Source organism: Peromyscus eremicus, chromosome 6 (genome assembly GCF_949786415.1).
Source record: "Peromyscus eremicus chromosome 6, PerEre_H2_v1, whole genome shotgun sequence".
NCBI lineage: Eukaryota > Metazoa > Chordata > Mammalia > Rodentia > Cricetidae > Peromyscus > Peromyscus eremicus.
The window spans coordinates 56395559-56423529 of record NC_081421.1 but is presented as its reverse complement, the minus strand read 5'-3'; the positions used below and the strand labels follow the sequence as shown (position 1 = coordinate 56423529).

Genomic DNA, 27971 nt, shown 5'->3' with positions numbered 1-27971 from the left:
TGCTAAGCATAGTTCAAATTTAAACAACAGCTTGTTTTCCAATAGCTTTGTGAGCGCCATTGTTTTCATTCCTCCCCATCTTGATAATTTGGATTCTGTCCATCCTTTGTGGTTAATATACACAAGTGCCCTTAATAATTGCTGAAATTCCCAGAAATCCTTTAAAAAGAAAAACTCTGTCTCTTTTGCTTTTATGGCTACTAGAGTCTCAGCTTTACATCACTTTTTTTATTGCATTCATATAACATTATTGGGGGAGGGTGAGTTCATGTGAAATGTAGCTTTATGATGGGAAATTGATCCCACTATCAAAATTTACTAGAATTTCAAACTATGAGCTGAAGAAATGCCTCAGACATTAAGAGCTCTTCCTGTGCTTCCAGAGGACATGAGCTTAGTTCTGAGCACCCACACAGGGCATCTCATAACGGCCTGTAACTCCAGCTCTGGGAAATCTAATGCCCTCTTCTGACATCTGTAGGCTCAGCCCCCCCCCCCCCCGGCTTACAAACACACATATACACAAATAAATATATGATAATGAATAAAAATGAAATCTAAAAAAATCTAAAGAACAAATCCATTTGTTGTGTAAAAGCCATTTTATATAGTTTTTGCTGTTGCTTGTTTGTTTTTTAGGAAAGATCACGAGTGATTAGTAGTAAGTCTACAACAGAGACCATCTGATAATGTAATGTCTTCAGAGAACATAGAGTCTTTCAGTTTACTCTCCTGAGGTCAGGAGTTGGCACCTTGAACATTTTGTGAAATGAAAAGTAGCTTCTGACATTGTTTCAGCTTCTCCACAGGGCCAGGGCACTCAGGTTTCCGTGGTATGATACTGCTCTACGGGTTCCTTCGGAGCTTTTATTTATAATGGACACATTGTATTTTATCTAGGTGGAGACCATTGGGGATGCATACTGTGTGGCAGGGGGACTGCACAGGGAGAGTGACACCCATGCCGTCCAGATAGCACTGATGGCCCTGAAGATGATGGAGCTCTCCAATGAGGTCATGTCTCCCCACGGAGAACCCATCAAGGTAAGTCAGTGACAAGTTGCATATTAGTGGGTTGTCAAAAACCTGGTGCATCGAACAGGGCTTGGTTTTAAAGAGGAAAGTCTTCTCAAATCTGTTAGGTGAGGGGGAAAAATCATCATAAGCTGTTACATGGCCTTTATGATCATTGAGATAAGTGAAAATGCCATTTGCAAGTTGGTTTTTCAATCTCCTAAAATCTACAGCAGACCAGTGCTTTGCCTGTGGTTTGGTATCATATGCCAGACCTACATCACTTCAGCTTTGGCAGAAAACCATACAAGGCAGAAAGTTGCTTCTTATGCTCACTGCTGAAAGACAGAATTGAAACCTGCTGGAAATTGAACCAGCAAGATGGAAATTCTTGTGTCACTACTGTTGCAAGATATGAGACTGGTAAATGGGCTCTCTACTAAGCATGTCATATGGTCACAAAGCTCCCACAACCGTACTCACCATTGGAAGTGCAAGGGACACAGTCTCTGTGGAAAGCTGACCTTCCAAAGCCGACGCATCCATCCGGCTTTATGCATCTAGAAGGTGCCAGGTAGTTTAGAAAATGAAGTATTTGTTTTTCAGCAATGGCAGAGGATATCGCCTTAGAAAATTGGCTGTGGAAAGGCTCTTCTAACTGTATAGAAGTTCATTTAGATGTTCATTGGGTATGGTTAATTTCACTGCTTGGGATTTTTTTTTGTAGGTTCTTTATAAAGTTTTAATAAAAATATAAAACTGAAAGAATACTGGCTATGGAGCCAACAGTATTCTCTAGGCATGTGACATTGTAAGAATTCTAGAGAAGACAGATTCAGAATAATGTCCTATTGCAAAAAAGAAAATAAAAACAAAATGCCAGGTGTTGATTCAATAGATAAAACCTGAATGGATCATAGGAGTTGTCTTATAGCAAATTTACCACTTAATCCTAACACTCTTTACTTGATGACTTTTCAGAGATGAACCCTAAAAATAATACAGAATTCTATCCATTCAACTTTCAGTATCTAATTTCAAGAAAGAAGAAAAACATGAAAGTAAAGCTATAGTAAAGACAAGTTAAGCCTTAGCCTTCTGTCACCTAGAGAAGCCATGTGTCTAAGCCTTCACAACATTTTCAAATTCATTTGTCAGCTCACTCATATATTGCTGTATCCTATACTTGCCAACATTTACTAGTATAAATTCACAGACATTTGTTGTGTACTGATTTTTGTACATCATGAGTTTGAATAAGTTATTAGAAGGCTGCCAAGTTTTAGGTGCAAAATATCTGGGACTCTCGCTAAGAATAACCAAGGAGATGGGGATGTATGGAAAAGTTAGGGTTGTACTGCGTGAACAGGAAGATCCATTCAAAAATAGCAGCTTTACCCATCTGCTGGGTAGGATGATAGAAATTCTGGTATCGGCTGCTATTGTCTGCTCACATTCTACATGCTCCAGCATGGTGGGCTAAGAGTAATCATATTTTTCCCATGGTGGCAAACATCCTCGTGAATGACTGGTAGATGCTGTATGGCCTTTTACGACTTAGCCTTCCACACCACACAGAGGCATTCTATTGTTCAGAGCAATCACTTGTCTGCTCAGGGGAGGGAGCACAGACCCCAAATCTGAAGCAGATGACTATGGGATACTTTGCAGCTGTGCTTTAAAAGCTTCACGGCATCTCACGTTAGATTTAGTCTCTACACTAGCACTTTTAGAGAAGAAACATGTGTTTTTTTCTAATATTTTGGTAAGAGAGTTCACAACATCACAATAAATATTAAAAATATCTAGATTATTAGCAATAAGGCCACAATTGCCACATGAATTATTTGTATATGTCAGATCCATATCAGGAGATTAAGGGTAGGGGTTTTGTTAGTTGTCTCAATGTCGTTGTTCTTATTTTTGTGGCTAGAAGAATTATTTATAGTTAGCCTTAAAGATAATTACCAGGGTAATAAAAGGTTAGCCTTAGTGACCTGTGAAGTGAGACATTAAATAGGTCTTTCATTGTCTACTCATGGGCAGTCCTGTGAAACACTTGATGGAATTAGAGAGTCACAGTGAACCGAACAGAGCTGAGTGGGGAGTGTTTTTAGCAGACAGAAAAATGTGAGTATATATGAAGGGATGCACATTGTGATTTAGATATCACCTCATTTAATTTGGGGGACAACATTTGAAGACTGGCCCAGTTCCCCGGGAGTCTGGATTTGGAATCTTGGATGCAGCAATCAGACTTCCCTTACTTCTCATCTGGTTTCCTCATGAAGAAGTAAAAACTATTTCCCTGGTGGTTTTTGTTTTGCTTTCTTTTTGAATTTGTTTGTTTTTCTTTCTAACTCTGTGCTGTTCTCTAGTGCAGTCACATGTTGGTATCAGCCATGAGCTCCCTCCTCCTCACTGCTGTCCTCATTCATCCTCACTCACTCAGGAAGACTGTGAGTGGACTATGGGTAGAGAACTGACGATTGGATTTCACAGTGAAAGTCAAAATGTGTCAGGAAAGAGGAAAATCCCCGTCAAGAACCTTCCTTGCTTAGGCGCCCAGGACATGAAATAGGGAACGCCCAAACAATCCTCCAACTGAGGGCTTCCCTATTATAACATTCCTTTCAAGAGTTACTGAGATCTCCCATGGGGAGTCAGCAGAGCCCAACTTATGGGAGATCTCAGTAACTCTTGAATGTGGGGATGCAAGGTGGCTTGGCTGGGGGGTGGGAGGAGGGAGGAGGGGGTTCTGTGGATAGCATGAGGAGTGAGTAGAAAATTTCTTAATAAAGAAAAATAATAAAATAAAATAAAGTGGAAAAAAAGAGTTACTGAGAGATGAAAGTCTCTTTGTCTTTCATTATTTCACTCACTTTTCCCAATGGAAAGAAATCAACTCAGACATGTTGCTCATCTTATGTTATGGATGAACTTTTGTTCTTGAATTTGGGGTAAATATAAGATTGAGAACTGGAGAAGGAGAGAGAGGGAGAGCTATGTGGGAGGAACATGTGAGGCTCTGGCCATATCTGTGAGGAGAATACACTTACATATTATTTATGAACTAAAACAATAAAATGTTATGGTAAACTTATCATTTAAAAAATCCTAATATCAATATACAGAGAGAACCTGGAGCAAGGGACTGTGCCCAAGAGAACACAGCCTCCTCCTTAACACAGTTGTGTTAAGGTTGTATTTATGGCCGATTCAATTGTACAATTGTGAGGTGTGCAAATCCATACTGTCCTAAAGATGAAAAAAACCTAAGTACAGCAGACAGCTAAGTTTTGCTTCTTAGTGTAGACTTCTGGTTTTAAGGATTGTGTACCTCTCTGTTTTATAGATGAAGAAATAAGCAGGGGAAACAAGGGTTCAGAAAGCAGATCTTCAGAAGGCTGCTCTCCTAATGCTCTGGTCTGAAAATGATGAATAATTGGTGCTATGATGTCTTGAAAGATTCTAGGACATTTCTAGCAAATGCCCGAAGTTAGCTGTAAAACTAAGAAAAACTTGAGCTGGAAAGATGGCTCAGCAGATATGTAAAGACATTGTGAAGGCTTGGTGAGTTCTCTGCTCAGCAAAGGCAGGAGGCGAGAACTCACTCTACAGAGCTGCTCTGACCTCCACAACTTGCTGTACCATGCTCCCTTCCCATCACATTTTTTTTTTTTAGGCAGAATTTCTTTATATAGCCCTGGTTGTCCTGGCACTCACTATGTAGATCAGAATGGTCTCAAACCACAGAGTTCTACCTGCCTCTGCCTCTGCCTCCAGAGTGTTGGCATTGAAGGCAGGAGCCACCACACCTGAAGAATAAATGCATGTTTAAAAATAAAACATACAGAGTTCTTTAATTGCAAGCAATATATCAGATAACCGAGTCTTTGGTCTTTTTTTTTTTTTTTAGAGGACATATAGCTAATAAAACTTTTCAAGTGACCAGCTAGATATAGGATCTGAAAATGATGAGCATAGTGTGATATTGTTATGATCTGTTACATGCTTGTAGCAGTCAGTTAAGAATGTGGGCACCCTCTCACTTCATCAAGGACCTCCATCTTTTAGAGTAGCCCATTTAAAAGTATTTCATCCCAATTCCTGCATTTGGAGGTGGAGGCAAGAGAATCATTCAAAACTATCCTCTGCTATATAGCCAGTTCATGGACAGCCTGGACTATGTGAGACTTAGGCTCAAAATTAGGAGAAAATATTTCATCCAAAGGCTCCTCTGACCGTTCACAATTTCTAAGTTCCATTCCAGACTGTGTCTTCCATTTAGATATTGCCTTAAGTTTCATGTTGTGTGAATCTGGATTTTAGGTTCCTGAGTCTAGACTATATAGATTGTAACTACAGGGATCTGGGTCCCTAACACTCTATAATTTTCTCTATCCTCTGTCATTTTCACTTCAATATTATAATTCCTTTTTCCTCAGTTGCTAGTCATTTAAATAAAGGACTAGTGTTTGGTATAAAATTACTGTAAAGCAAAATGTTTTGTTTTAGATCCAATCGCTTTTTATTTTGAAATTGGAGTCTGACTAGCTTGCCCAAGCTGAGCTGAAACTCCAGAATTCAGAGTTCATCCTGCTTTAGCCTTCTGAGTATCCGGAGCTACAGGTGGCCTTTCTCTGTTGTTGTTTCAAGAGTTTCCTGCTACAGTCTAAGAAGGATGTCTTTCTCTCATTTAAAGGACAGAGCAGCTTTGTGTGAGACATTCACAGGTTCTTTGTTATTCTGCTGCAGTGATCCTGAGAGGCCGGAGAACAAGTTTACTCCAGATGTTAAAGACAGGTGAAATAAAACCAAACACCCAACACCGCTGACTCTGCCCTGGTAATGCAGCTTTGCATGAGCTTTAGAGGTGACTCGCTGGAAGATAAGAGTGTGATGGAGTTAGTCACAGAGGTTAGACACATCTAGACAAGACAGTCAAACAATCCTGACAAGAGGGAAGTGACCTGGAACACTGCTGTTTTGCTTTCAGATGCGAATTGGACTGCATTCTGGGTCAGTGTTTGCTGGAGTTGTTGGCGTAAAAATGCCCCGCTACTGCCTATTCGGAAACAATGTCACTCTGGCTAACAAATTTGAGTCCTGCAGTGTGCCACGGAAAATCAATGTCAGCCCCACAACGTACAGGTACTAATGGCATGGTTTCCACTTCGATGTGGTTGTCCTTTTTATCTGTCTCCCACGCCTGTTTTATTTGCATTGGAAATCTTACAGGAAAATGAAATGAAATCACTTTTAGAATTCTTACTTTAACTTGCTTTAAGGCTTTCACTGCCCTGGGGAGATAATTTTTAGCATTAATTCTTAGCAGATATCACATCTTCTTCCATAATTTTTCATTCAAAATGTCTGTTTACCTTCCTAGTATACCAGTGGGTATTCTAACACCAACTGGAATCCGGCAGTACAGTTCCAATAGTAGTTACCCAGAGTTAACAGAATTACAACATTTTATAGGAGTCAGCGCTCAAGAAAACTAAGATCAGACACCAGTCACACCCTAGGAGTGCTTGGACTGTAGCACTTTAGGACAGATAATATGAGGGTTCCCCTGACCCCTTCAAGTTAGCCTTCTAGACTTAAATCAGATTCAGGTAAGTATTGCCTGAGCAATCCCGGATGCCTTATTTGTGAAGAATACAAATCAGGATCAGCCAAATGAAAAGGCATATAGGGTGAGGCCTGACTGGGGTCCAAATGCAGAGTTCCTGTGCTTCTCCTCATGTAATCCGAATGGATATATTCCTGGCTCTTGCCACACCAGTGGAGTCATAACCGGGAGGCTCTCTCTGCTCTTTCAAGGGTTAATGTCTGCATTCCCTGCTTTCTTTACTGAGGGAGGATGGACTGTCTCACTAGCCTTGGTTAATAAAGCACAGTTTCCAGTCTGCTACCCCAGCTCTCTACTAACCTAGAAGATGTTTCTGGAATCCTGGCCCCACTCTGAGCCATCTCATTAGCATAAACCAGGTGGGACCCAAAGGGTTCATTAAAACAACAACAACAAAACAAAAACAAAAACAAAAAACAGTAACTCTGTAATTCAGGAAATTTCCCAGGGTTTGAGGGTCACTCCTGACAACCAAGAACAACGAGTAAATCCCCTGCTTCAGAACCATAGGGACAAAAGGGTCAGCAGAGGAAACCTGCCAGGTCATTAAACAATTCCAGTCTGTATTCTTGAGGACCAACAGCAAATGGTGACATTGTAATGCAGAAGCCAAGTGTCAAGACCAAAAGGAACTCTTAGTGTGAGCGGTGAGCTGTGGCACAGGTCTCAAATACCAGCTGATTAGGAGGCAGAAGCAGGATGAGATCAAGTTCAAGGCTAGTTTGAACTGCAGTGAATTCAAAGCTAGCCTGGGAAATTTACTAGACTCTGTCTCAAAATGGAAACATAAAGGAGGAGTCTGGAGAGGTGATTCAGCAGTTAAGAGCAGTTACTGCTCATGCAGAGGACTCAGGTTCAGTACCTAGCACCCACAAGGTAGCTTATTACCTTTTGTAACTCCAGATGATCCAGCACTCTCTTTTGGCCTCAATGGGAACCAGGCACATACACAATGTATCATACATGGAGACAAAACACCCATGCACATAAAATATGAATAAATAAATATTTTAAAAAAGGACAAAGTTGAAGGAGGTCTAGAGACATAGCTTGGCAGTAAAGGGCTGACCTAGGTTGAGTGAGGCTGTAGGGTCAATCCCAGCACATGCATTTGGTAACCTGAGCCAATAACTTCCTGTGTTGTGGTATCACCTATCTTCATTTAACCAGAAAATAAACAGCCATTTTACGTCCATAGACCTTTTATTATTTTATAAATGTTATATAAAAAAAAAAACCTCTTTAAGGGAAACCCCAAAGTAACAGAAAGTGTTCCAGATTCCTACAGATCACAAGAATATCGTACTATTTAATCTTATAAAAACATAAAAGCTTCCATATCGCCAAGTCAGTCTCTTGCTGTTCCCTTATATTTATGCTCCTTTATACAAATAGATACCAAAACAGTAGACAGAGTTCCAATATGTGCTACTGAAGCTCCTTTGTGGGCTGGAGACTTTCCTCCATTGACACCATGCTTACCCAGTGTGTTGAAGCCCTGGGGTGAGTCCCCACCACTGCATAAATGAAGAGTGGTGTGCATGCCTGCCTGTAATCCTAGTGCTGAGAAGATGGTGTCAGGAGGTTCAGAAGTCCAAGGTTGGAAACCAAACCAAACTGCATGAAGCCCTGTCTCTAATAAGCCCCTCCCACCCAAGAGAGCACTTTAGTCCTACCTTTATGGAACTAATTTTAAAAATCCACTAATATTTCAAAAAGTAATTTTCATATCACTTTTATCATTTTACCTTTTTTTTTCACAATTTCTTGCCCATGTTTTCGTCTCAGTTGCAAGTGAATGGACCATGATTTATCATTTTTAACTTAGGAAACCCTTTTCAATCACATTAAAATGATATGTTTGCTATTATTAAAACTTAGAGTAATTTTATGTTTATGAATTCATTGTTATATAAATCACATCATCCCCAATATTGTATAATTAACTTTCCTTTTAATGTGAGTCAAATGTGTGAGTAAGCAGAATTTCTATTATTTTGATTCTTTGTAGCATTTTTTTGTGTTGGGGGGGACTGTCTATTGACTCATGGGAATCCTTTCGTCAATCATACCTAATATGACTACTGTAGTAATATCTGTTTATTTTTGTTGTCTTCTTGTCTTGAATTGCCAAATGTTTCTGTCAGCATTAACTTTTCATTTTATTTTAATTTTTTTTCAGGTTACTCAAAGACTGCCCTGGTTTTGTATTCACCCCGAGATCAAGGGAGGAGCTTCCACCAAACTTCCCTAGTGACATTCCCGGAATCTGTCATTTTCTGGATGCTTATCAACAGCAAGGGCCTAGTTCTAAACCGTGGTTCCAGCAGAGAGATGAGGAAGATGGGAACGCCAACTTCTTAGGCAAAGCGTCAGGAGTAGATTAGTGAGGCCCATGCTTATGTGTTTGACTCCTCTGAGGACTTGCAGAACCTCTGGAATGACTTTAGGATTACAGAAGATGAAAAGCAGTGTTAAAGGTTCAGGGACAAAGTCCTAGTCTCCTCTGTCTCCCATTTAACATGACAAAAAAAAAAGTATTCACTTCAACTCTTCAACCTTCTTCTATTTAAGAAACAAACAAACCTCAAAAGTGACTTTTGGGGACATGATTTTGTTCTAGAACAATCACTACCTGCACTCAAAATCCAGCACATTGTACATATCCCAGGCAATTGTAGTCAAGTTCAACTGTATAAAGCAATGGATTCTTCTGCAGCCTGTGCCCAGTGTAGCACTGTGGTTATTAAAATGTGTTTGTGATAGTGTCACCTTTAAAGCCTCTGAGTAGAAATGAAGGTGTTTAATTCTATAAGAGCTTCTGGGCTTTCAGCTCCGCCTCTGATTAGATTTCCTCATTTAACTGCAGTGTATGTAACACAATAGGCCCGCTCCTACTTTTCAGCTGTATCTTTGTGTATGTGTGTATTTGCGTATTTCTTTTCTTTTCTTTTCTTTCCCCTTTTTCTTTCTTTCTTTCTTTCTTTCTTTCTTTCTTTCTTTCTTTCTTTCTTTTTTTTCTTTTTTAGAAAATAAGCAATTAGACAATAGAGTAAAATGTAGTATAAAATAGTTCTGCAATTATTAAAGAATATTTTCATGTTTGACATTAAAAATATTCTCCGTAACACAATATATTATAAAACAAATGCTTTTTTGTTTTGATTCTATATGTGATAAAGCCTGTTTTACTTAATAACGAAAATTTACTTCCTATTAATCCATATAAAACATACTAACAGCAAACATTTCAGAATAAAAATACTTACAGCCTGAGTTAAAATATAATAATATTCTAATTCAATTAAAGCAATGTTTGCATACAGAGAGCCTGCAGTAGAGCACAGTGGTAAAGTGTTCTCTCACACACATGTCCAAATGACCCTCTACTGCCATGTTGAGCCATGAAACCCAAGGGGAAAAGTTTTAGCTCAGAAGTAGAAAATGGGACTCATTTTAATCTTTTTTGATAGCTTCTTAAGTATTTCTGCTGATCATTTTAGAGTATGTGTTAAGAATCAGGTTTTGTATTATTTGGTGTATATCTGTGAAGTTTTTATTGTAGTTAAAATATCTTGATAGCATTTTCTAAAGAAAGCACGAATACCTATGGAGAAAACCTTACTGTGGTTTCAGTCTGGGAATTTATATACGTTTTTCTGGAGTCTGAACTAATTTCTTGTCCCTCCCATTGCACATTGCCCTCCTCTCAAGCCCCCTTTCTTGCCCTCTCATTGCACATGGATGTGTGATTCTGGGGACTGAACACAGAGCTTGTGCATGCTAGGCAAGTGCTCTGTTCCTGAGTGACTCCACCACCACGGAGCTTGGATTTTATTGCTAATGATGTCAGTTTACATTCTCCCCAGTGTTAAGTCCCAGTGTTCAATTTGGTAAAATGATATGACTTTAAAACAGATGCACAGTTGGGTTTTTGAATCGGTATTAGAGGAACTATCGATGTTCTGACTTTTTATGAAAGGATTTGAAAAGAAAATCAGTTTAAAAGTCCTTTACTACCTCCACTGGTCTCCAGGCATCGGGAGTAATTGTCATCACTTGCCCAGCTCTAGTTTCCCAGGGCTATGACTAAAACACTCCAGTGGATTTCTTTAAAGGTTGGTAGTGTCTTATTAAACACTCACTCATTTGTTCTTTCTAGAATTAAAATTCATTACAAGGAAAGTAATAGGAATTACAGGCAATTAGAAGCATCAAACAGGACATCATTCTCATCACCTGTGTATTTGGGAAGTTGCTATGTTAGTAATAATCTGATTCAGAAGCTTGTACATTAATTAGAATTCCACACTGCCTTTTAGGGATGGAGATAGAGCTCAGCGGCAGAGCAACCGCCTAGCATGTATGCTGTCCTGAGTTCCAGCCCAAGCGGTGGGAAGAAACTCTGTGTATCTCTCATGTGTATATGATATACGATCCCTCTCACCTCGGCCACCTGTGTACACCTGGAGCAAATGGAGGGATTTACTGTATATAATCCAAGTAAAAGATGTATGGAAGCTCTATGTATGGTTCCTGTAACTTTTCTATTAATTTGGCTTTTATCTAAATAAAAATATTATCAAAAACTATTTTCCTGAAGCAAGTCTCTCTTAGAGGTTCCCTAGACCTGCTTGTGAGGTGGAGCCATTAACTGTAGAAAAAGAAAAGCTATTGCCTTCTGCCTCTGCAACAGTGTTAGAACCACGAGACAAGGGGCATGCTGAGCCTTAAAGAATGTGGGTGAGAGACGATGTGTGTTTTTTCAAAGACTGTTTCCGGAAACGCGTGGATGACAATGAATGTTCGTGTGCACAGGTGATTGCTTGAAAGGTTGCTTCTATCTTAGTGGGAAACAGTTCATGTTATTCCTGGGGGATTTTGCCAGAAGAATGAACAAAATAACTGAGTCAATGAAGTGCTGCTTGCAAGTGTGATAACGTCGGTTCAATCCCAAGGTTGGACCCAAGTGTTTGTGCCACAGCTGGGAAGTGACACAGAGTGAAAAGGGGAAAGGGAAGGGAGTCACTGCCCTCTCAGGCATGCCTTTAATTGCTAACAGATCTCCCACTAGGCCCCATCTGTTGATGTTGTCACCACCTGCCAAGAAGAGTGCCGAGCTGGGAAAGAAACCTTTAACACACAGGCCTTCCGGGAACAGTCACACGGCTTTAAACTACTGCAACGTCCTATTTTTCAGTGAACTGTGAAACAGATTTAACTTCAACTGTTCACACACTTTGGTGATAACACCCTTTATGGGAGTTGGACAGTGACATAGAGAATTAAATGGTGGAGGGACCAATACATGGTACCTGTGAGGGCTGTGAAGGCAGTCATTAGCATCTTCCCCCAAACAGAAACTACTGGGCAGAGATGAGGGGAAGGGCAATCCACTGGACCAGATACAAGCAAACAACTGGGGAGGCTTTAGCTCACTTTATTATAAAAAAAAAAAAAAATACCAACAAGTCACTTCCAACCATGATTTATAGTATCACAACATACCGTACAGCCTTTGGCTGGGAGACTTTTCCGGTCCTGGAAAGTCTTTGTGTCTTTTAGAGAGATGGGGAAGAATCACACTTGCGGTAGAAGCAATCAGTCCCTTGTAGTCTTTGTTGTATCCAGTTTCCTTCTCTTAGAAAGTCAGCATCTGGGTTTGTGATGGTGGTGTTCCCTTTAAATGTTTCTTTTATTACACCAATGATGTGACTCACTTGATGTTTTGATCTGAGACCACTTCAAATACTGTGTGTGTTATTAATCTTTGTATTTCCTAGTCACATGCACATCTATTGTGAGCAGTCCACATGGCCCACATAACTTTTGTTTAAATCTTTACTTACTTGTTCGTGTCCAGTTCTTCAAATTTGATGTTCCTGTAAGAAAATAGAAAACTCTTCATAAATGGACAGATTTTTTTTTTTAATTCGAAAACTTCAGTAAAAGGGAAAATGTGATAATCTCAAAACCACATTTCTTCCATTATCAGGGCAGATTAGTTGCCATCATAATTAAGTTACTTTTATGATGTGTTACTGTGTTAGTCTTAAATATAGCAGTTAAAATCAAGGCAAATTTTAAATGGCAGATGTAAGACTTAATCTAAGATATTCCTTAAAAAGACTGCAGAGAGAAGTGTTTTCAAGCTTTCAAATTTTTTTAAACACATGATGCCAGAAAAAGAAATTGTAAGCGAATCTCACGGAGTTTGAAGAAATTTGCTTAGCAGAAAATGTCTGCATGGTGCCCAAGTCCTAAAAAGTCTGCTAAGATGTTTGTTTACTCTGAAATGCTGCCAAGCCTTTCTCTATGGTAGAAAGAATTATGAGGTAACTTCAGAATAAACTAAAACAAAACAAAGCAAAAAACTTCACTGTAATAGAAACTGAGCAGAACAATGTGCTGGGCAATCCACATGGTAGAAGGAGAAAAAATGAAGCTCACAGAACAATTATGCTGACAGTGGTTGTGGATCCTTCACCTTTATAAATATTTTACTAATATAATATAATATAAATATTGTAGTAATTGCCAGTGACTAAGGCAGTGTTCCAGGCAGTGTTTATTCACAACAGCTACCCACAATTCCCAAGTATGCAGTACATAGTTACTAATTTTGCAAACTATTTGTCCCAAATCCTTGGGCCAATACAGAGAGAAACGTTTATGGTGAAGCTGCCCACTATGAGAAGAAACCAGACACGTCAGCCCCCTTTGCTAGTTCATTTGAGTCACAAGTGTACAAGACGTATCTGTGTCTAGCAGAATCTGAGACCTCACAATTTCTTGTCTATATTTCTGTCATTACTCTGTCATGATCACTTGATGAGTCTCTAAGATGTTCCATCTTTTTCCTAGTCATCATTCACATCCCCCACCATACTCTTGTAGAATGCTCTGTATTTAACATTCCAGGCTTCTACTAACCTGTTCCTCCAAATTCTTTCATTCACCAATCCCAGTCTCTAAATTACCTCTATATTTCCAGGTACACTTAAAGTAACTGTTCCAAGACTTGGTTCCTGTCATTATCACTGCCAAGGAGGACACAACAAACAGAAAAAGTTAGTTAGCTCAGTTTAAAGCTGAAGATCAAAGAACACGATGCCAACTGTGCTTCGGCCTCATGGTGAACATGGAATGCCTTTAGGAACAAGAGGACACACAAAAGTTAGGAAGCTCTTTGTAAAATTTTATTGATTTCACATGTATGGGTATTTTGTCTGCATGTATGTCTGTACACCATATCTGTGCCCGATGCCTAGGGAGGGCAGAGAAGGGTGTCAGATTCTGTGGGACTGGTTGTGAGCAGCTATGATATGATCTTCATAGGAATTGAACCCAGGTAATTTAGCAGAGTACTTGGTGCTCTTACCTACTGGGCAAGCTCTCCAATCCCTAAGATTTCTCTTTTGAAAACAACTCTTTCTAAGAATCAGCTACAAGTTCAATAAGAGCACCCTTTGTCTTCCAAAGGCTTCATCCCCAAGCCCTAAGGATCTCCCACTTGTCTCTACCTCTTAAAGAGCACCATCACCTCTCACATCACCACACTGAGGACCAAGTGTCCAAAACATGAATCATTTTGAGGTAAACCAAACTATACACGCTCTAAATCTATTGATCATTCCACTTGGTCAAAAGCATCTTTACCAGAGCAGCATGGTATATTGTCTACTACAGACTATCTTAATCATCAGGAGGAAAATCTAGGCTGATTGTTGTTCATCGGGTATTTAACATCCCTCTTAATTCCTGAAGTTATCACACTTCCTTTCTGTTCACATTCTACAAACTCAGACTAAGTGAAAAGACCACCTTTACTGTGTAAAATGATAGGAGGAAATGGGAATGATTAGGGTGATCTATACAGTCTGCGTCAGAAATATTTATTGAAAGCTTACTCTTTGCCAGACATTGTTCTACACTTTGTACTTCCCATTATTTCAGTGGTCCACCTTATCGTGAGACTGATGGGCTTTGTTCAGATTAGATCCAGCTGCATTCAAGATAATATACATACATATATACAAACTGTCTTACTTATATACATATATAATACACACATACAATTCACATATATGCACACATGTTCATACAATACAATATTATACATTATACCTCCACAGAGAGAGACAGAAGTTCTTCCTTCTCAAATCAGGCAAACAACTTACATGCTCTCTGGTTTGTGTCTGTCAGTTGGTGCACTTATTTCACACAGCATGGAATCCATTAGCTCCAGGGAAAGAAGACACACACCCAGGTGAAGAGCAAAATGTATCCTCCTTCCAATTCACTTGAGTTGTTTACAATGAGGGGGGAAGGGCATCTCTGAAGAGGCACACAGAAAAAAAATGCAATCTCTTTGCAAAAGCAGGGACACGTTTCTTTCTAACAGATGCAAGCAGGGTTGTCACTTATCATTGGCTTCAGCATGAGTTAAGAAGGGACTGTGGGGTTTCCTCCCTCCCCTTCCCATCTGCTTAATGGAGAACGAACCTGCTTTTAGACAACCAGCTCTTGAAGTCTGGCTGCCTCACCTACCTAAATGCACACTGAGAGGAGGAATTTGGCATACAGAATGGGAGTGTGACCAAGCACACTTTAAGAGGCTCTCATATGCAAGAACTGGAAATACTCTGTAGAATCTTCTTGTAGCTGATCCGGCCTACCTAGGGAACTAGGAGAATCTCACCAAAAGCTCCCTGTGTATTGGATGATATTCATTTTTCATTATTGATGTTGAGTGAAAGGAAGACAGGAGTGTGAAGGACAGGACATTACATGAAAATTAGACAGTTACCTTACATTTGATCCATTTGCTTGGAAGTCATTGCCAGAAGAGGTATGGCTGTTAAAGCAACCAATTCCTAAAACCCATTACCTACCTCATAATGAAAACCTGAGTGGCTCACAGAAGTCTGCCTTTTAAATCAAATTCTAAAGGAGCTTATAAAATCAGTTCTAGATCTCAGGAGTCCATTTCAGTGTCTCTTACCATGGAGGAGCACTCACCTACTGGATGACAAGCATGTTGGCTGTTGATATTTCCATAACTGTGTGTATTGCCCAGAAACCATTTCAGTATATCCCTCCTTCTTAGACCGTGAGTGTATTAAGTGGGGCATGGGACATCAGGCCTCCTTAGATGCTTTCTGTCTTGCTTACCTGCTCACAGACTCTGTAGGTTATGATAAAGATCATCAAAGGTCAATATGTGGAGGCTAGAGTAGAGGAGATCAATATGTCTCCCAATGTCATACCAGACCCGTAGAGCTACTCTGGGATAAAGGTAAAGAGTCTGTGCTTAGCTAATTGCTGAACTGTAGGCTTGAAGAGGGATAATAGCAGCGACATCTAGAAAAGGCAATTGATTGCTCATTTTCTGCATTTATACATGTTTATGTAAACTGTTAAACTTTTAGTGTCACACAGAACAAGGGGCAATCCTCATTTTCATTCACAGGTTTATCTTGGAAACGTGCCTCGTCTCCCCAGGATAATTTCCTGTCCTAGAAAAGACTCCTTACACATGACTGCCCCCTTTCTCCCAACCTTTCACTTCATTATTGGTGTTTGTTCAAACTTAACTCTCAATTCTGGATGAGATATTTTCCTATAATCTTAATGTTCACATGTAATGAGAAAAATAATGAGTTCTAAGGAAACAGACAAGTGATTTTGATGCTGGTAAAAGATGTTTCTCCAGCTTTGAGAAGATGGTGGAGAAAACCTTTAGACTCTATAATCCACCTACTGTCACAAAGACAGATCTTTTTATAAAGTCCCCAAGTCAAAAAGTAACTATTAAATATTACTGTCTCCTCATAAAATGTCACTCCCTATTGTAATCCACACAGCACGCTGACCTGATTTTTTTAAAATTTTATGACAATTTTCATTGAGAGAAGTAGAATTTATATCCAGTTTATGCTTCTCTCACTGTCTTTTCAGTTTACCAGATGATTTTGTAAGCTACCTAATAATGTTAATAATTTCTAGTTGTTGTTTTATTTTATTTGGGTTTCTTTATGTTTAAGTTAGCCACTGCTGGTTTCTATCTATTGCCATGTAGAACTATCATGGAGAAAACAAAAACTTCTCTGATTATCCTGGAGAGATGCACAAACTTTAAAAATAAAATAAAATAAACTTTGTTTCTCTATGACAAGAATGGCCTGTGGTAGACCCAAGCTTCTGTTTGTGTGGTCCTTTCCTCAGGAAAACACAAGAAGACCAACAAGAGACCAAGAATTTAATATAACCATAGAATTATGTATGGAGAATTTCTGCTGCTATTGACATTTCTGAAAGATTTAGTTTAAATATAATCTGGCTTAGACTGCAGCTACAAAATCATATAATCTATAGACACCCTATTTCTCACTAGTCTTAAGGCAGGAAGTCCAAGACCATGCTGGCAAGTTCAGTTCTTGGTGAGGGCCCTCTTCCTGACCCTATGTGTTGCTGGTTTAAGAGATATCCACCATAGGCTCACATTTGTGAACAATTGGTTCCCTGATTGGTGGCACTGATTGGGGAGGTTATAATGTAGTGTATTCTTGCTGGAGGAAATACATCATGGGGGGGGGCAGGTTTGTGTTGAGAGTTTATAGCCTTGCTCCACTTTCAGGACACTCTTCCTGCTGCAAGTTTATGATTAATCTGTCTGCTTCTTGGTCCAGCTGCCTCCTGTCACGCCTCCCTGGCCCTTATGAACTCTCACTGCAATCAATCATATAAATTCTTACTTCTATAAATTGTCTTGATTATAATATTTGTCACAGCAACAGAAAAGTAGCGAATACACCTGCTTGTTCATGTATCTCTCACACACAGGGAAGAGAGAGCTCAGCCACTCTTGTCTTATGCAAACTCTTGCCTCATTTTACAAGCCCTGCTTTCACACCTTCCTTTTAATCAAATGACCTGCCAAGGGCTGTGGAGATGAGGATGTGGACATTTTGTCAGGATAGAAAGCTTTATTCTGTCTCCCATACTACGTGCTGGCTCAGTATTGCCCAACTCATTTCTGTCAGCTATGCCATTTTTCTACATGAGAAACTCCTTACTTCCCTGAAGTTGGTTCTACCTTGATTGAAGGAAGATGGAAGAAACCACTGATCACCGCAGTAGGCCTAAAGAGTAACTCTGCTCTTAAAGATGTATTATTTATGGACTTTTCAGATAGTCTTTTGGCAAGAATAAAAACCGAAAGTAATCAATTCCAAAGAAAAAAGAAGTAAGAGCAGTTCCATGAACTGAACGCATTTAACTTGAAAGATAATGAATTAAGACAGAACCCAGAATGGACTATTTTTATTTCACATGAATTAATGTAATAACACACTTCTGAGGCCATTTTATTCTGTTGACTGACTGTTATCTGTTGAGCTCAAGTGAGAATAACTGAAGGGACTAGGAATCTGGCTTATAGACACTCTATAATACTGGTATGAGATTTAAGCAAGTTGTTTTAACTCGAATGCAGCGTGTGTGAACAATAACTATTTGTATTTTTAAGACTCATATTGCTTAAATGGATTATAAAGCTCATCTTTGATGAGTTTACCACATGTCAAGTGCTATATGTTCTTTAAAAATATTGTTACATTAAATACCCTGGATTGTCTTATGTTAGAAGAGGAAACTGAGGTTTAGAGAGGTTCATAGTTGGGTCAAAGAACAGGAATCCTATGAATATCATTCTCCTTCATGAATGTTTCTCACAGGGAGAATGCTTAATATCCAAGGAATTCAGGCAGTGATATAATAATAAAAAAAAAAAAGCCTGAAATCATGTAAAGGAAGCTACATGAAGCCTAAGATTAGAATTAGTACTCTATATGACCATTAATATCAAAACAGAAAGTTTAAATTTCAAGATAATATTTACACCTTAAGAAAAGTTTTACAGAGTCACAGTAAATCGGAGGGATATTTTACATAGATAGGTGACCTGGTCAGATCGGTCTCCTCTTGTAGCATTTATTGTTTCAGTAAAGCTATGGCGGGGCCTTCTTCAATCTTCCCTGCTTTCTCAGTCAGTTTTACTTGCCTTCAGAGTCCCATGAGCCTCCCCTTCTCTCCTGGGAGGACTGTTTCGATCTGGAGGAACCTGGCACACAACAGAAAAGCTGAGTGTTTGGGCCCTCCAGTCATCAGACCATAATGCCGTCAGTGCTTTCTAAAGCTTCTCCCGGCAGATTGTGTTTGTACGGTGTGTGTGGTAGCCATGCTCATCTGACTCATGCTGCTCCCCGCTCTATATAATCAGGTACTAACTGAGGATGATTTCATTCCCGGCTTTTGTTTACTCTGCCTTTATCACTGAGTATCGGATCTTCCTCATGCCTTTTCATAGTTAGTTGTAGAATGTGCAGTTTTTAAAGTTCAAAAATGGTTTCATATTTAAGTAGCTGTATACAGTTGGATGTTCCATTGTTGGAAAGACTCACTTGTTCAGTCGTAGCATCCTTGATGGAAGCGTTTGGGTTACCTGATGTCCTTTTTGTTGTCTCTTTTCCTTACCACCTATTCTTAAGCCTGTGTTAGGGCGCTGGTGGCAGTGGAATGTTCTTGGTTTGACATTTCCCATCTCCAAATTGAGGTGATTCCGACAGATTTAATTGCCAACAAAGGTTCTCAGGTCTACCCGAGACTGATGGCTGCTCTTTGGCCTTTCCCCATGCTGACTGAAAACCATGCACCCACAACAGCCGCCTCAAATCCACAAATCACTCTACTCTTGCTCCTTGTGCCTAATGAGGTTTCCACAATTAAATAACTCATCTTCATGTCAGACAGTAGACTACAGGGAGACTAATTAAATGCCCACACAGTTGTACCAGCCCATTTCCGTTCATATTATTTTTGAGAACAGGAACATGGGACAATTCTAGAGAGTTAAACTTTCTGGAATCTTAACTGCTGGGTTGGAATACAATGTGTCCTGTGATGTTCATGAAAGGACAGAAATGGTTTAACATTCTGCTCACAGTTATGTTCCCACATGAAGTATCCCCCAAGAAGCTCAGGTACTGGAAGCTTAGTCCTCAGGTGTTAGCATTATTTTAAAAACCTTCCCGAAGTTTTAGGAGTTTGAACCTAGTGGAGGAATAGACCACATGGGTGTCCTTGGGAACTTTAGCCTCTCCCAGGCCTATCTGTGTGTGTCTCTGTCATGAACTGAGCAGCCTCTGCCGCTTACTTAGTCAACATGGATCTGTGCCTCCCCACAAGCCCCAAAGCAATGGTAGCCAAGGACAATGAACCACTGAAACTGTGGGCCCAAAAGAATTCAGCTGGTTAATGCCAGGTATTTTGTCTCAATGACAAAAAGTCTAATACACTTGTTAAACCTCTTACATATTACAGAACATCCTTGGTTTGTACATTTAACTATTGGCTAAAAGTAAAATGTGCTTAGTTCCATAGGATTAGCTGTAAGTTTGCCAGCTGGTGTGAAGTAAAGCCACAGAGGAAATGTTTATCTGCATAACTACAAAAAGCATGAGGACACACACACACACACACACACACACACACACACACACACACACGCCAAAGAGCAGACTTCTGGATTAGAAGACTTGTACTAGGACCACAACGCCCCCATCTACTACTTGGATGAGTGCAGCTGCCTCTGCTCCATCTTCCTTAAGACCTCAAAGGAAGAACTTGTAACTAAACTAGGGCGGGAAAAGACTGGAGCCCAGTAGCTCTGAGCACATCTGAATTCCCTCCTCTGTCTCCGATTGGTTGATATATGGGAAGCAACAGCGACCGGCCTCCCATGGCTCTACTCGCCATTGGCTGGGAAGAGGTGGCAATCAGGGCTGGCTCAGCCTGATGCTCTAGCTGCAGCTCTGTGCTGGTCTGGGTGCGCTGTCGCCACCGCTGTAGTCGCTGTCTGGGTCTCTTCCGCGGCACCCTTGCGCCGAGGCTGCCTCTCGGGCTCCGAGCGCAGACACCATGGTGAGTGCTGTCAGGACGGTCAGGGGGAATCTCACACCTGGGCTAGGCGGACCTTAACTGACTAGAGAGCAGACTGCGCTGCAGGAGCAAGACCAGGGGCCACAGAGAGGAAGGCTGCGAGGAACAGCGCCTTTGGTGGGAGGTGGGGACACATGATCTGCTGAGCGCTCTGACAGTGGGTCGCCACCGCACAACCCCAGTCTCCGACTTTGGGAGATTCTTCTTTCCTCCGGGCCGGGTCAGGTGGGAGACTCCGGGCTCAGGTCCCCTCGCTATCCTTGTTGCACCATGGTGACAGGTGAGCAGGGGTAAGAAGATGGGGGAGGGGATCGGTGAAGCCGAAAATCCAACGATCCCGCGGATCTCCCCCTTTTAGGATAGGGTACCCCGAAAGCGCAGCCAGAGGGCGAGTGACAGGCCAGTGGAGCGGGGTGGGCAACGCGGTAGAAAGGAGGAGGTCCCTGACCTCAGTCTTTCCCTACCCTGCAGTACGGATTCGTGAACCATGCCCTGGAGCTGCTGGTGATCCGAAATTACGGTCCCGAGGTGTGGGAAGACATCAAGTAAGTGAGCAGTGCTCCCAGGGCCGAGCATTGGCGCCGCGCCCGCACCGGCTTCCCTAGCTGCTCCCGGCAGGGTCGTGGTGCGCATCCTCCGGTCTCCGCTCCCACGCTCTGGAGCCCGGACCAGAGGAGAGGAGGGTAGGCCGGGGCGTGGCCCCTTGGGGTCACTGAGGCCTCCTCACCCCGCCTGAGCGTGGGAACACCCTGCCAGAGTCCTGTGTCTCCCAGGTCAGGTTTGGAGGGTTGGTCAGCTCCCACGCAGAGGCCTTGGCAAGGTCTTGGGACCAGAGGCAGGAAATGAACAGAAGACTTGCGCTCCTCTGAGATTTACACACCTGGTACACATAATATGGTTTAATCATTTGGGAATGCTACAGTACACTCTGAAATTATTTCTCCAGTAAGTCATGTGAAGCACGTATTTAATAAAGGGACCTCTCCCCTATAACTTCCCCCAAGTCATCCTTGGAAATGATGGTTTGCTATGTGTTCTCCTAGGAGTCCTAGCATGGCATTCTGGTTTCTGTAGAGCTTTGAGCCTGGTACTCAGATGGGACCATAAAATACACTCATCTGAGATTTAAATGCCCTGGTCACCTCTTAAGCTTTTGTGGGTCTTGGGTGGGGGGCGGGGGTTACTGGTGACTGAAGTCAGAGCCTTGTGCGTGACGGGCAAACACGATGCCACTAAGCTTCATGACTGACCTTTGGATGTTTGAGACAGGCTCTCCCTATATACAGCGTAGGCTGCCCTGGAACTGCCAATCTTCCAGGCCTCTCAGAGTGCTGGCATTAGAGGAATGCGTCACCGTACCCAGTGGAGCACTGCAGTCTAACAGAATTATCTTTCCCTCTCTCCCTTGTTGAAACTCGCATTTAACTCTTGAATAGCTGAGTGTTGCTGCCAAATAACTCTATTGAAATCATAGGTAGGCATTACCACGTTCTAACTGGGGTAGTGGTGAGGATTAAGAAGGGCAGAGGGGAAGACATGTCTATTATTTTTTAAGTTCATGTACTCGCTGATGTCACATGAGCCCTTGCTGTTTTTCGTGGCACATTTTTGTTAGCAATCAATTCCAACAGGCTTTATTATTCAGTAATAGGATAATGATTTTCTATAATTATCTGTTTCCATAGAAATGACCACATCTATAATTTAAGCCCTAGAACACAACACCTTCCTCCAGATCTCTTGGATATGAGGGTTAATTGATGTTCCAGAAGCCATTCATGTTATCCACATTTATGTTATCCACAGGGCACATCTGCATCCTATAAAAAGAGGTCCAGATGAGGCAGTTATAATTCTCTCAAACAAAACTGTAAGAAATAAGCCCTCTTTGAGATTGTAATTTCCTTTCAACTTTATTCATTCCTTCATAGTTTTGATTTTGTGGGGAGATAGACACCAGGGCAGACACTAAGAACAAGCCCTTACAGCGTAGCCCAACATGAGGATGAGTATAAGCCACTTTCTTTGTGAGTGAATGGAGGCAGCATACACATCCCCCATATATTAGCCTTTCATCTTTGGAAGTGAAGTCCCCAAAGGTCATGGCAGATAATCTATAACAATGGATATGTTTAGGATTCCAAGAGTATAATAATGGACTATGACGAGTTAGTAATCACTATGGAAATTTAATCAAACTTAGACTACATATCTGACTGTTATCAGTGTAGGTAACTAGTAAATGTAGAGATCAAAATTTTTACTTCATGCTTCATAGAAGAATGTGCCAACATGTTTATTTTTTTAAATTAAATTATCAAGATAGTTGTTTATGGTGATAATGATCTAAACATATATACATTCTATTGATAATTTAACTTCCAAGTGATGGCTGAAAATAGTTACATGTTTCTTCAAGTAATTTGTACACACACACACACACACACATACACACACACACACACACAAAGATTGGTTCTCACTGTGTAGCTTTGAATGAGTGGTAATTACCGTGTTGTTGAGGCATGGTCTCACAAGTCTTCCTGTCTCTGCCTCTCATGTGCCTGAACTACAGACATGTGTACTCACCTTGAAGTATGGTTGAACAATATTCTTAAGCTGGTCAAATGATAATGATTCCACTCATCCAAAACAGTTCTGTTATATATGAACCAGGTCATATGGATGGTTTTCTTCTGAAATTACTATAAGGATGGTGTCCTTGTAATAGAGGAATAGAACCAATGCTGGCCACCCAGTTGCTTGTCTTCTCTTTTTAGGAAGATATCCCTTGGTGGTGACGTGGGTGCAGTTTTGTGTATGTGCTGGGGAGTCTGGCTTGTCTCTCTGCACCCAGGGGACTAAAACTGTTCCTTGCTACCCTGCCTGGTTTCCCCAGATGTTGCTGAAGGCTTTCTGGAAGAGCATTTGCCTCATCAGCAGATGTTTACTGAGGGTGAGAGGAATGTAGAAGCCAAAGACTGCTGCCATGAAGGTGCCCCCTCCCCATTCCTGAGCACTCACTGCCGCCATTGTCCAAGAACGTTTTAACGTTCTGTGGAAAACTGAATATATGAGAGAACTTTTTATCCTTTTGCCCCTACAAGAAACAAACTTTTCTATTTTCTTTGATCTGTGAAGAACTGTCTAAATAAATATTTATAAAATGTTTTTTAATGTTCTTGTTTATTTTAGTAGGAAGTGGACATCCATCTTTATGAGAAAAGAAGCCAAATGTTTAATGACAAAATTCTAAGTAACAGATCCTAGACAGAAAATTCTAGATGGCTATGAGAAAAAAAAAAAAAAAAAACCTTGGAAACTCACTGTCCATGCACACTCTTATCATCAGCATCACCATTTCACAAGCACTTTGCCTCCTGTCTTGAGGAAAAAGAAAAATTACCCCAGACCAAAGCCCAGGAAATGTCCCTTAAAGCAACAGACAGAAAAGGTTTAGTGTCTATACCCAAAAGCAGCTTCAGGTGGTTGTGGATGTATCTGTAACTACTAAAATGGAACCATGTCAACTTCATTGTTATCTTCTGGCCCAGAGAACATCCAGTGTTCTGGATCCAAATGTCCTTACCCACTTCTGATCAACATAGTAACATAAAAGAGTAAGAGACATCCCTTGCTCTCAAATCTGCTTCAGATCTTGCTTTGTAAATTTATTTTGAATTTTCTGATGATCCACTTTAAGAAGCCATGGTTCCTAAGTGATGAGAAAAATAAATATTCATCATTCACTTGGAAAATGTAGTCAGACTTTGTGCATATTAAAATATCTTGTAAACGCTTGATAGGTCTGCCTCTGTTGTACTGGCATCAGGCCTGACTGATCTGACATTGCATCCTGTCAGTGAGCTCTGAGATTCTCCGCCTACCCTGGAAAATATGTGGCTTCTAAAGATGGATTCAAAGGGCTGGAAATGCTAAGATGATTAAAAGTCTATTGAAAACAAGTGACAGATGTAACTGAAGATGTAGCTCAGTGGTAGGACCCAACACACTACCAAATACAACACCACACACACACACACACACACACACACACACACACACACACACACAAATACAAAACCAAGCCAAACCAAAACAAAGCCAAACCAAAACACCTTTCAGAAAACTGTACTTACTTGCCTACAGGTAAATAGGCCAGAATACTGATTACCTTGTATCAGATTTTTCTGAGAGATTAGATATAAGCAATTAAATGCAAATGTTGGTATGAAATCTGTACATTCTATAATTATGTAATATTACTTTAGTTAACAGATACTGTTGTCAATTTGCTGTCAGTCACCTTCCATGTGCTTTATGGCTTTCCTCAAGTCCCTGCGTACTTCTTTACGCATTGGCTCTTCTTCTCTTTTGTTTATTGTTAAGCTTATCTTTAATGAACATAGTTTAACTTTTCAGGCACTGAGGACAGAAAAGCAAATGATGTCATTCTTGCCTTGAAAAAGTCTAGAGATATCAGGGTATTTTTAGTCTTAAACATTAAAAAAAAAAAAAAAAAAAAAAAAAAAAACCTTTCCTGTCTGTCACTCAAATAAGGAAATGGCTTGAATGCTGGATAGCATGTACTGATCTTCCAGTTTGACACTCACAGGTGTAGTTAAATTTGCTAATTATGAATGGGTATTAGGTCCCAAACGAGCAATTTTTCAAAAAATAAAATAGTTACATGGCTTCTTAACTTGCCTAAACTTTGGAAAAATTAATAACTGTTTGGTTGTTACAGTACATTCAATATTATCTGAAAACATCCTTAATATGGTTCTTAAGCAGCTGCCAAAGTAATGATTTGTATTGTTTTCCATTTCACTCTGTCAACGACTGGGTTTTTCAACATCTTTCTTCTGCAGTACCCCTGAAAGATGGGAAGCTCCTTTGGAATAACAGTAGCTTGGGTCTAAAGGTGTGGCTGAATGTTAGAGGGCTTGCCTAGCACTTTACACCCAAACAAAATACCAAGAACAATAGCCCATTGCATCTGCATGCTATTCAGACCTAAATGTTTCCTCTCACTTTGGTCTACGTCCTCAATTCATTTCTCATTTTCTTTCTTCTTTATCCTATTCGTACACTGGCTGCTCCAATTTGTTTCGGATTATCTCTTGGCCTTTCTTCTTTCCTCTTGGTCCTTATCAGCTTCCCTCACTCTGCACTCACACACTCACACAACCTCCTTGCCAGGTTTTCTGTGTCTGCCTTGTGCTCACCCTCTGCATTCTGCAGACTGCAGGAAAATGATTATTTCACCATGCCATCTACACTGGGATTCTAAGAGCCACTCACCTGTCCCTAATCCCCTTTGCTGTTTCAAAAGTTTATATTTGCTCTTAATACTGATTTTTATCATAACAAATTAAAGCAAGCAAACGAGGGCATCACCATAATCTGCCATGCTTTATGGGATTTTCACATTCCTAATGGAGTGAATTACATTTCTATACCTTTCTATACCTAAGTTCAAGTAGGAAAAAGCCTATGTGTTTTGTAAATGTGAATGGCACTTCATATTATAAAGCTGTTTAAATTTCCTAGCGCTGTTTCCTCTATGCATTTTCAGCTGGGTGCTATAGCATCTTTTTGAAATGACTTTCAAATGACAGGAGATGACTTTCCAGCTCAACGCGTTTGTCATTGTTGTCTTTTCTTTCTTACTATGAAGTTGCATTTTGAAGAAATTCAATGACCATCTGTCACGGGTGTTATGTGTAGGAAGCTGAAAAGCCCCAAGTGACTCTGGAGACGTCCCTCTGACAGCAAGTTTCATACTTCTAGATGTATTTACCCAAGAGGAGTTACCTAATAGAAACACAACATACTCATTTTCTTCTGCAAACACAACCTCTGAAAAAATTAAGCAAATTCCTTCAAAATCTAAAAAATAAGTAAATTAGTTCTATGTTATGAATTAGACCTTTTCTGTAGAAAATTCTTCCAGGTAGCCTGAAAGTCAGAGGAAGGCACACTACGTAGGTTTGCTTATGCTGGGAAACTAAATGCCTGACTAGGAAACCCCTCACACAGCTGCTGGTGAGCTGTCCCACGGGGTCTTCTAGAACCCAGACCACTATGGGGACAACATAGCACTTGTATAAGGGAGGCCATAACATTTTTGCTTGTTTTATTTTTATGATCTGCAGCAACCTCCAGGCTGGTCTTGGGAAGTCTTAATTTCCTTATAATCATCCTTTTTTATGCATTAGGTATATACTAGAATCATATTAGCTTGGTGTATGTTTTTGTGCGTTACAATGAGGACTGGAAGAGAGACCAGAAATCCCATGCTTTCAGTCTCACTGTGTCGAAATTGGGTGATGGCAAACATTAACTAAACATGGCTGCTGTTTGCAAGAGAGATGTCCTTTGTATTCTCTTTTTGTCCTCCAGAATCAGGGTCCTGGCAAATGTTTCCTTGTAACTTGTTGGAAGGTGATAGTTAGGGGTTGATGCTGTGCAGATGTCTCCAGGAAAGTACACTTAAGGAAATGAGCACTATAAAGAGGAATCTCTCTAGTCCAGTTCCTGGGCGATAGTGCAGAATTGAAGCTTTGCAGCTTTTGCGATTACTGTTTTGCCTCTTTGTGCATTAGAGAATAAACAGCAGGGAAATGGTGCTGTTATTATTTGTATGCAGAAAAATGGAAGGTATTTTTCCCTTTATAAACTACGTCAAAGATGGTAAGATGTAAGGACAGGCTTTCTAGACAAGGCAGAGGAGAATGTGCATCAACCCCTTTATCCTCAGCATCCAACCCTGTGGACTGATCTCAGTTACTTAATCATGCTGAGGTTTAGAGTCGGCCTCCTTCCATTCCACCTCCCCTCCTTGTTCTATAAATGTCTACTTCTCAGCTTTGCTGTATCACAGCAAATGTTACTGAAGGAACAGTTTCCTATGTTCAGCATTGTGCTCCCTTCCGAGTACATGAGTAAGTTGGTAAATACGCTTTGTATTATTTGTCTAATATCTGACCTGCCTCACTAGAGTCTAGCCTTTTTACTATTCTTAGGGAGAAACCTAAGGATGCCCTCTCTCTCTCTCTCTCTCTCTCTCTCCATTTCTTCCCATCCTACACATCTCTATTTTCCTCTCTTTCTCCATGAAAGTGATACATACATATGTATGTGAATCATTTTTTACACTCTTAATTGCAGAAAATAGAGAGCATTTGTATAACATATACTCATCATGTATATATAGACATACACACACACACACACACACACACATATATATATATATATATATATATATATATATATATATATATATATATATATATAAAATTCAGGATATATC

General features: G+C 40.4%; 2 protein-coding genes across 3 annotated transcripts in view; both read left to right on the top strand.

Moving 5' to 3' along the window:
* The window catches only part of Gucy1a1 (guanylate cyclase 1 soluble subunit alpha 1), a 29008-nt gene extending 17764 nt beyond the window's left edge, over positions 1-11244 (top strand). Inside the window, exons 6-8 of one of the 2 annotated variants that reach the window (XM_059265522.1) lie at positions 901-1044; positions 6014-6168; positions 8835-11244. In XM_059265522.1, the coding sequence (XP_059121505.1) occupies positions 901-1044; positions 6014-6168; positions 8835-9039 (504 nt within the window). In that variant the 3' untranslated portion in view covers positions 9040-11244. The remainder of the gene's footprint in view (positions 1-900; positions 1045-6013; positions 6169-8834) is intronic. The other variant, XM_059265523.1, reaches the window with a different exon arrangement.
* Positions 11245-20536: 9292 nt separating this feature from the next.
* Positions 20537-27971, top strand: part of Gucy1b1 (guanylate cyclase 1 soluble subunit beta 1) — a 44894-nt gene continuing 37459 nt past the window's right edge. Inside the window, exons 1-2 of the mRNA XM_059264754.1 lie at positions 20537-20635; positions 21125-21198. Of these exons, the coding sequence (XP_059120737.1) occupies positions 20633-20635; positions 21125-21198 (77 nt within the window). The 5' untranslated portion in view covers positions 20537-20632. The remainder of the gene's footprint in view (positions 20636-21124; positions 21199-27971) is intronic.